Here is a 10,490-nt window from a genome sequence, read left to right as displayed (position 1 = left end):
CTGCGATAAAAAAATGTCCGATACACTCACAACTTTTCGGTCAGTCCTTGTTTAATAAGTAACAGCTTTGGTCCGAATGGCGATCAATGGCAGTTATTGGCATACATTGGAGGTATGGTCCGTAGGATTGACTCGTTATGCCCTAAACCGCAGTAAGTTAGTAACTCCCAAAAGTGACAAGACAGTTAGTAAAAGATATGCTAAACAAATTGTGTAACCCCGCTGTCTCCCTCTCTGTCTCTCTCTCTGTCTCTCTCTCTCTCTCTCTCTCTCTCACAGAAATACACACACGCGTACATATATGTACATATGTTACGTATGTTTAAGAATATTGTTCATCCTACCTTCTTCTTGTTTTCTTTGGGGGATGTCTTCTCCTTGGATGGAATCACTACAATATTGCCCATCTCCATCACTGTCACGTGCTTCACCTTCCGATGCTAGAGCAGTCTATGACAAATATACAATAAATTATCCAGTGATTGTATTCGATATATATATATATATATATATATATATATATATATATATATATATATAGAGAGAGAGAGAGAGAGAGAGAGAGAGAGAGAGAGAGAGAGAGACAGACAGAGAGACAGACAGACAGACAGACAGACAGACAGAGAAGGAGAGAGAGATAGACGTATGCACACACACATTTTAAAAAAAGTACAGAAAAATCCAACAAGTTTTGTAAAATTCAACAAATCACTTATTCTGTAGAATGCAAAGTGAAATTTTAAAAGAACATACAGTTCAGTGAATTAAATCCCAAAGTGTACTAAAAGCATTATCATAGGTCCAAATGTATAGAGTTAAAATTGTAATTCGGTGGTGTTCCTAAAAATTCCAATACAAAATGTGTTGATGTGCCTGTAGTCTCGAATGTGCTAATGTGCCAATCGCCTGGAATGTGATGATGTATAAATAGTCTTTTGAAGTATAAAAATTGTCCAAAATGTCTTTCACTAAATTCACTAAAATTCCAAATTAATTATTTAGTCCAAGAAGAATTATTAAGTAATTTGTAATTCCAGTGAATAATTTAAAATTAATCTAACCAAACTTAAAATTTAACACTACATTCAGACTGATTCCACTTCGGATGTTGAGGTACGAAAGAATAATTTTTCGAGTAAACAACGTTGGTATGAAAAGCTAAGACACAATAATAGAGCCAGGATATAAGTCGATATCCTTTCTAATACCATCGAAACTTTCAAAAATTGTAGGAATTTCCATTAGGAAAACTGACGTTCCAGACTCAGATTGAAATGAATATGATTATTTCCATTAATAATACTCAGAATTTTTATTATAGAAATATTAGGTATGTTTTATGTTGTTTTCAAAATAAATTTCAAGATTTAGGTAGACCATTATCTTGATTTACAAAATATACATGTATCATATAATCATAGAGAAAAGACAACAAACAATACCAATTAAATATACATAACAGTTGTAAGTTACACATTTGGACCTTTGGTCGATAATATATTTCACCATGGCTGGGTACAATTGTGTTACGGATTCCGCAATATTTATTCTACCGCATAAATGGAAACTGTTACAGCTTTCAAGAACTGTTATAAATGTAATCATGCTAAAATAACACCATTCTTTGGAATAAATGTTTTGAACTATATTTTTAGATCTTTTTACCAGCTGTGTAGCTGTATAAAATAAAAGGTTAGTCCTCATTCAGTTTAAAGTGTATCTCCGTGAATACAATCAATCAAAAAGTCTATGAACAAAATTGACTTCCTTTATATTCTAAACGATTAGTAACCCTTTTAATCAATTATTATTTCTTGAAACGATTAGTAATCCTGTGAAACAATTAGTAATCCTGGAAATGAGTTTAGTTTTAATAATTGCAAAAGCTACTTGACATTTGCTCACTTTAGATACACTCCGCACATACACCACTGTTCTCAAATCTCCCTCGCCGCTAAAATAAAAAAGCAACAAAAAAAAATCATTTCAGTATAGATTATGAAATTATTGCAAAGAAAAAGGGAAACTAAAAGCGAATAATGGGGCTGGAGGTATTTTTACAGTTTGATAGGCATATCAAAAACATTCTGACAAACGTAACGCTCTCTCTCTCTCTCTTTCACGAACACACACACACACAGACACACACACAGACAGACGCACACATACACACATAAATTACCTGATTATTTTCAACATGTGGTACGTATCTGACGCTGACTTTATTTTCGTCAATAATATATATTTCAGGGCAGCCTATTTTCAAACTGTTACTCTTGTCTTGAGTACTTATGCCAGATGTAGTTGAGGTCAGTTCAGTAGATCCCTGGAAAAGAAATACAAGTATTTAAATACATACAAACATATTTCATGGGTTTTGAAAGTGTGACCGATTCAAGATTTGATAAAGTTTTTGCATAATATTCTATTTCGGATGATATAAATGAATTTTCTGAAATATCGTTAGGTGGACTGCTTAATGAAACGTAAATCAAACAGGTTTTCACTAGCAAAGAAATATGTTTGAAATCTGAAATCCAAACATTGTGAATTTAAGAAAATATTTTTGAATACAAATTTCTCTGCTATTGAGAGACATAGACAAAAAATGTAGACATTAGTGATGTGCTGTTTTTGGACTTTGACTATTGCAGCTATGTGTTGCATCGGAGTTTGTAATAAACCTAACGACTTAGTGACGTTGCAGCTAGATATGAAACTGCCCGACCCAATAAAAATAGAGACAAGAAAACAGAAACTGAACGCATTCTCAAATATAGCAATTATGAAGTACTAAATTTCTTTCAGCAGTCTCCGGCAGCTACTATAAATGTTGACTGTGGTGCAACTAAATTAATGCAGGCAAAAGTATTTTTGACCTACGATATGTTGGCCCAGTATACAAGAATAAAACAATAAAAGTAACTTCCTTCATATAAAAAAGTATTGCGCTCTTAAAATCTGTCTCAAATTAATGTTATTGTCTATTTTACAGGGTGGAAGTCACAGCCTTGGAGTAATATTGTAGTGACAAAATGTGTTACTACTTTTAGAAGTACAGATCATGTGTCAGTAATTACAATGATACACCATCACAGCTAAGGTCTCACATAAAACAAGTGCAGTCCACTAGCATTTAACACACATACTATTCAATTAGCATATCGATGATAAGTAATGACAATATGAAATATGTTGTTATTAATATTACACATTTTCATTGGACAAAATGTTTTTATTCTTACTTTCAGAGCTCAATGTCGTCAATAAGTGACCAGCAGTTTACAGCATTCCAAATGGTCATAAAAAAGACGGAATTCTTAACCATCTCCAGAAAAAGATGAAATATAGGTAGCAGTGAGCATCGTTTGCTGTAAGGGTGTTGTACAAATAGAAATTCATATTGTCATCCATATCACAGAGTAATTTGTACGTTTCTAATGATTATACGGTATTCTTCAAGGTGCATCTTTTCACCAAGTTTTATTCTAGGTACAACATTCCAATGTATATAGTGTGGAACGATTCTTGAGATAAATACAGAATTTTGACCAAGAAAGTGCAAATAATGTAAATATATGTACACAGTGTTATCACTCCAAACCGTTGCAGAGAGAGAGAGAGAGAGAGAGACTGCCCACATGAATATGAATGCGGAACAATAATGATACCAAACTGATGGCAAGTCAGTGTCTAGAAAATGAAATTACAAGTTCTTATGTGTATACAAGTACAATAATATTTAGACTTGTATAGGCAAAAGAAGAAAAAACTGTTCTATCCACTCTCAACCCTCAAATGGCTTTTTAGTGGGAACTGACAACAAAACAAGGAAAGAGTTTCACAATGAGGTATACAAGACAGCAAAAGTTCCAAAGAAAGTACCTCCGATCCAATAATAATAATAATAATAATAATAATAATGTTAGTACAGTGCCTAATCTTCAGAAACTCTAACGCTTTACAATATTAGATAGCACATAAAAACATAAACAACGACAAGATTACAAAACAACCACCAGGAAATTGCGAAACAAAAGCATGCTGACAATAATGAGAACACTTGCATCTGATAGCGTAAGTTTCTAGATGAGGTGTACAGATGAGTGAGGTCAGATAGGTATATTAACTGAAGCCAGTGAACGAAATATAGCATTGTGAACAGATTGTGTCCTTGACCCTGGATAGTAGCCAGTGGAGGTCACAGAGTAATACGGAGGTCTGCTCCGTTCTTTGTAATCCGATGAGCTGTGTTTTGAAGTTTTTGAAGTTTCTGTAGTAGATTCTAAGACGAACCAGACATAAATGAATCTGAATATTCCAGTCTTGAAAGTACAAAGGAACACACAAGTGTTTAAGTGGCATCAATTGAAAGAAAGTTACGAATAGAGCTGATGAGCCTCAGCTTCAGATATGCAACCTTTCATATGTTCAAGGATCCATTCGAACCATATATAATACCTTCAGATTTATTCCAATTTTTAAAGACTAACAAGGCGAACAACCAAACTTTTTGGACGACAAGAATTTACTGAGAGGTGGTCCTGGTATACCAGATATTTCTCATCTGGCCGATCCGGATCTAAGATAAAAATGCAGTGATACATGGTTATAAACATTTCCTCGGTATGATGATTCTGAAATTTAAATATTTGTCCTTTTTAATGGAAGGTGTACTGGATGGCAGACTTCTAAGGCTTTATTCGAAAATGCTTTCTTTGATATTTGATAAACTTATGTTCACCACTTTTTTAAAAAAACACTTTAGAGATTTCTCTAATTTTTTTTAACGGCGAACAAATGGATGGCAGACGGTCATTAAATGAATGTATTCGGAAGGCCTCGCTTTCTGTCAAATTTGTCAAATTATGATACGCGGTTGATGACACTAAAACATTTAAGCGTTTTATATATTTAGTGCTTGCTGCTTTGTTTAATGCATATCGGCTTCATGTTTCAAAACATCAAACAGCTATATGGATGGAACTGGGTCTGTAATGTTTGTGAGAAGAAGTTAAATTAGTAAATGTTGACATCCCAGCCTAACGCAGGACTATATCATATTCCCATTATGTTTATGGCAATGTGAACGAAAATTCACTCGGACGTTTTTAACATTGAAGTAAGTTTTAGGAAAGAGAAAAAATAACTTGCAATAACAAGCGATTATTAGACCAGGCTGTATGCATATTCATAGGATATGGTGTGAGACATTAGATCTCCTTATTATACCATTACAATTGTCTCAATTGTCTCACATGAATTGCTTTCAAAAAAACATTCACAAGCCAATATATTGTAGCAGTTCATGCCCTGTATTTAACCAAAAGTATTTATACCATTATTAAATTTTGACCATAAGGACAGTAGTATTGTAAATAAATAATTAAAACTCACAAATTTTAAAATATGATTTGTAAAAAAGATCAATGTTTTAAGGATTGTCTAGTGAAAAAAGGAGCATAATTGTGTTCGACCTGTTTTAGTTACTTATACTTTCAAGACAAGTTGTTGGTGTTGTTGCCACTATCGTTGAACCGACGTTATCTTCTGTTCTGTTCTAGTGAATGTATTAGATTTGGATTTGATCTGTTACTTGTGTCATCGACGGCACCTTCTATACGATTACCATTGCCAGCATACGATGATTTTAAAAAGAAACAGAAAAAGATATATAAATATATACAATGACAAAATGAATAAAATGCATTTGTGCCACAACAGGAAGAGGAAAAGAGAAAAGTAGAGAAAAACACAATGACAATCAACAAAGAAAAGAGCGACGGTTTCAGAAACAGTTTCGAACCATAAGCAAAACGTACGTAATCAAACCTAAGAGAATAGGATCTGTCTTGAAGAAAAATCCGAACCATCCATTATAGAAGTAACTCTGGGACTCATAGGTGGCAAGGGATAAAACAGCTGCAGCAAGCATGGACACTCCATGAACGTTTATTTCAACCAACGGTTTATTTTCACAGTCTCCCATGATTAAAAAAAAACAGAACAAAATAATTATTGCCAAACATAATGTGCATATTTTCCCATAAGTCACCCAAGTCAGTCACCCAGATATATTCCATTTCCCTCATCAGTTTTGTTTACAAGAGTGGGTGTTCGATTGTAATTACCTTTATTAATAACCCCTAGACCTTCTCTTGGTCTGTGGGATGGTACTAGGATGGTAAATGTACGTATATAAGCATTAGTAACAAGGTTTCTGCTTTGCCTTTTTCGCCCATTTGGGTTACTTACATTCGTCAGAGCCTTTATCCAAAAGATATTTTTATTCATATGCAGCCCATGCATGTTTAGCAATTTAATTTTCCAGTCAAGGGGTTGGGGAAGAGTCTACGGCGGATATCAGGGCCCCAAGAGCCCCCAAAAGGTACACACAGATATTCATTACTACGGTGCTGCGTTATGGGTATGTACAATATATGCATCGATGTATTTTGGGTTTGTATAAGGCACTGATCGATATTGCTCAAGGAACTTTTCTATACAGCGACAATACCGTTCGTTAAATCAGACTTCTCTGATGGCTATTTGTGCTCTTATGTCGGCGATTTTCTATTTCTGCAGCACAATCTCAAACTCAGCCGCACTGATTAGTTTATTCTTGATTGCTACTGAATATAGTTGAATGATTGTATTGAGACTGATCTGTGCCGTTGTCTGCAATTCGGAATAGGTGCGTACTCGTGCCAATGCAGTCGCATCGAAATTAATTTGCTAGCACCACCAGTGACACCAGTTACTACTGGTTCAGCTCGACAATAATTCCGATTGATACACCTACAGTGATTGATGTTGTCATGATTCCAGTCACAACAAAACCAGCATGTGTTGCAGCAGCGAGCCCACAAATGGCATATACAACAACCAAACACACGTGTTGGTATTTTGCTATCAACACGGTTCTCTTGGTGATTTTATCTCGCAGATTTTGTTTTTCTTCAATTACCTTTTCACTTCGGTAAAAGTGCAGGTCCATCATAGTTCTTTTATCATAATACGATCGCGTAATTTAACTGTCTGACACGCAGACCCAGTCTAGTATGATCATCATGCGCAGGTGTGATATGCACACGCCTTTCTATCCCATTTCCGGTACCCTTTTTGACTGGTAAAGTGGTCATACAATTATGGAAAACCTTTGCCTCGGGAATACTTAAATCTACGGCGATTGTGGTAGCACCCCTTTCATTCGAAAACATACTGATTACGCCAGGAACGTTTACGTCTAACGATTGTCATTTTCAATAACTGTTACCAGAACAAGTGCATCCTTGCTGAAAAATAGTTGAGATCTTTCTCTTTTGAATTCAGTCAAGATGGGTGTAAAATGTTCGTTGGTGAACTTCACTGGGGTGGATACATCGTTGAATGCCACTTCTTATGTAATTAATGCTTTCACGTGCGATGATTGATTCTTATCTGACCTCGAGTTCGTAGTTTTATTTGAAGGTGGTTCCAGCTATCGATTACTAATTAACTCTTAACAAGGTTATATTTCGGTGTGTACAAGGGTCCGGTAACGCCATCCGTAAATTCCAAAGTCACATCACCGCGGTCAAATTCCATTATTTTTATACAATGACAGAAATCTAATCTTAAATACAAACACCAATGATGGTTAAGAGCCCGTTGTAATTTCGTTTGCAGCGCCCAAAGACGTTGATATTGTACATATAAACTGTCTCCAAATTCACCGTTGTCAGTGAACACAGCCATTCTTTCCTGCATTCCTTGCAATAATATCTTGCATATCAACTTTACACATATTAAGTTTACTAGTTTGATCTTCATAAATCACAAGCTAACCTGGATCAACACCAACAACAACACGACTTGTAACCCATACAAATCCGTTTAAGTGAGAACTCAACTCAGATCCACAAAAGTACGATGTCGTCGAGCTGAGTTACATATTAATAGACCATTTGTTTAATATTAAAAGTACTTTGATTTTAAATCATTAAGTGCTTGTGGTATTGGTAAACGCTCTAGTACACGTAACGCTTCAACGCCAAGATGATCGCATGTGGGTCCAAGCAACCGATTTGCATTGGCACAGCTGAATTAAACGGTTGTCGTCCAGGTCCGGTGAGTACCATGCGTGTTGACGAATCCAGGTTGACGATGCCGGTTTCATGTGGGCATGTCACCATCCATGCTATTTCATTTTGCACAGAAACACCACGACAATGTTTGATTAATTTCGCCATCGCGAGCAAATTAAGAGTAATCAAGTGTGATCCTTGTGACCGGGTAATCGAAGACATATGTCCGATTCTATTTAGCAACTCGTAACTGGTAACCGAAGGCTTTTTCCACCAACAACCGCCTATTAACCGCCATTCCTGATGCATTTCCGACAGCCCCTGACGTCATAGCTTTTGCAATTGCTGGAGCCGCTGCTGATACCTGCGCTTGAATTGCTACAATGAATGGAAAGATTCCACCGGTCATTTGCATTTGTGATACCTTTAACTTGGATAAAGTTAATGTTACTTAGGTGTGGTTGTGGTTTTCTTTATTAACCTGAGCGTGTTGTGTTTGGTTTAACCACACAGTCACATTTCCAATTAATTTTGTTGGAGAAAGTTTCAGTATGACCACATAATTGTTTTTGATTGCGCTTTTGTAATTTGTCAAGCTGACATTCACTAAGGTCGCCCTTTATTGTGTGTTTATCTCGTAATGTACCCTTGAAAACATCTCTAAAAAACCCAAATGTTTCCTTGATAAGCATCATAGTTGGGTCAGCTGTCTTTCATTTATCCATCGCTATATCTGGCAAATCCGATAATTGTTGTGGCTACATCAACGTTGTCCAAAAATGTATTCGATTTCCTTTCTATGGAATAACATGCACTATTAAACAACGCGATGATTCCATTGTTAACAACTACAGTTGTGGTATTGGCACTATTATGTACAAGTTTTCATTCGATTTTCGAAAATGCTTCACATGACTAAAACTAAAACTCTCATTTTGCGTGGATTCAGTATCACAGGCGCTCCCTTGTCAAATGTTGGATCAGAAATATATTCAGCTAAGCCATAACGAAAATTTAGCTTCCACTTATACATTACTGGTTTTCTTTAATAGCACTGCGTGGCAGCTTGCCGTCCAAATCTACTCCTAAGTGCTTGATTTGTAATAACTGAATCAGACAATCGTTGTTGAGCGGCGTCATTATCTACAGAGCCGCATAATATCATTTTTGATAATAACTAATATATTTTTTTTGTTGGTTTCTTGGCCATTGCCGGACATTTGCTCAAAATCTGATTTAAATTGTTTACTACATTTCTTTGCAAATGTATTTCAGCGGAACGATTGGATAATGATTATAATTTTATACAGATCCATAAAGTTAAAAGATGTCAGCGGAGTCTTACTTATTGTCATGTAGAAAAGAAGACTTTAAAAATGTTCCTTTCTGTTTCAAAGAATTTTGTTTGTGGCAAACTTCTGTTAATAAAACGAAATCAGAACCTTTCCACCGACACCAGTCAAATAGGGTTTAATGCTTACAAAAGCCCGTATTTATAGCCCATGACGAATATTTGGACGGAAACTGATACATATTGTCTCGCTTGTACTGACTGTCCATCCATCACGTATGATCACTTTCATGAATCAAGGAAACAACAAGTTATGCAAGCATCTTTTAAAATTACCTAAAGAAACTCTTCGTGTGAATATTGAAATTTACTGGTAAACTAAACTTTATTTTGAACATATGGATTGATAAATAGTGATAGTTTGTCAGCAGTTATATTGAACTATATGCAAACAGTCCCATCAATTATGTATTGAACTTATTGAACTATATAAATTGGATATTTTCTTTAACAGAGAACAATATGAAAGTAACGTTACTTCATTGCAAAGCAGTAATACTCATCGCGGTAGGATGAACTTTTACAGTCATGCAGAATCTATGCTATGTAAATAAAATTGCATAAAATGTGACATGGTACTCTCTCTCTCTCTCTCTCTCTCTCTCATTTTTACCTGGTAATTTTGTTCATTGGATTTTTCAATACAAGGCGTTGTTCCAAAATCATCATAATAAATTTGCAGATTACCGGTACAGTCATGAGGATTGGCCATACGTTGTTTGTACTGTCAAGGAAATTTCCTGCCTGATCACTCAACGGTTATACATATCATTCGTATATATATATATATATATATATATATATATATATATATATATATATATATATATATATATATATAAAGAGAGAGAGTTATATATATATATATATATATATATATATATATATATATATATATATATATATATATATATATATATATATATATATATATATATATATATATATATATATATATATATATATATATATATATATATATATATAAGGAAATGTGATCATTGTTATATGTTATTCTTTATGTAAGATATGCGTCGACACAGTTTGAAGGTTATAATGCTGCCTAGATGAAA

At 34.7% G+C, this 10,490-nt stretch overlaps 1 protein-coding gene across 1 annotated transcript; it reads right to left on the bottom strand.

Moving 5' to 3' along the window:
* Positions 1-312: 312 nt before the first annotated feature.
* Positions 313-10,137, bottom strand: LOC149791730 (uncharacterized). The gene is made up of 3 exons (XM_089969467.1): positions 10,031-10,137; positions 2,183-2,326; positions 313-450 (listed from the first exon to the last, which is right to left on the bottom strand). Exons 1-3 carry the CDS (start codon positions 10,127-10,129, stop codon positions 313-315), a joined length of 381 nt encoding a protein of 126 aa, XP_089825593.1. The 5' UTR covers positions 10,130-10,137.
* Between the last annotated feature and the right edge of the window lie 353 nt (positions 10,138-10,490).

The sequence above is a fragment of the Sinohyriopsis cumingii genome, chromosome 9 (assembly GCF_028554795.1).
Source record: "Sinohyriopsis cumingii isolate HCF-2022 chromosome 9, ASM2855479v2, whole genome shotgun sequence".
NCBI classification, from domain to species: domain Eukaryota; kingdom Metazoa; phylum Mollusca; class Bivalvia; order Unionida; family Unionidae; genus Sinohyriopsis; species Sinohyriopsis cumingii.
The sequence above is the reverse complement of the archived record's forward strand: the minus strand, read 5'-3'. Positions and strand labels throughout refer to the sequence as shown.

Excerpts from the sequence above, each read along its gene's own strand:
- LOC149791730 (XM_089969467.1), bottom strand. The coding sequence starts at position 10,129 with ATGGCCAATCCTCATGACTGTACCGGTAATCTGCAAATTTATTATGAT. Across the intron at positions 2,327-10,030 it reads CCAATGAACAAAATTACCAG|GGATCTACTGAACTGACCTC; the intron begins GTAAAAATGAGA and ends TTTCTTTTCCAG. Across the intron at positions 451-2,182 it reads CACATGTTGAAAATAATCAG|ACTGCTCTAGCATCGGAAGG; the intron begins GTAATTTATGTG and ends TATTTGTCATAG.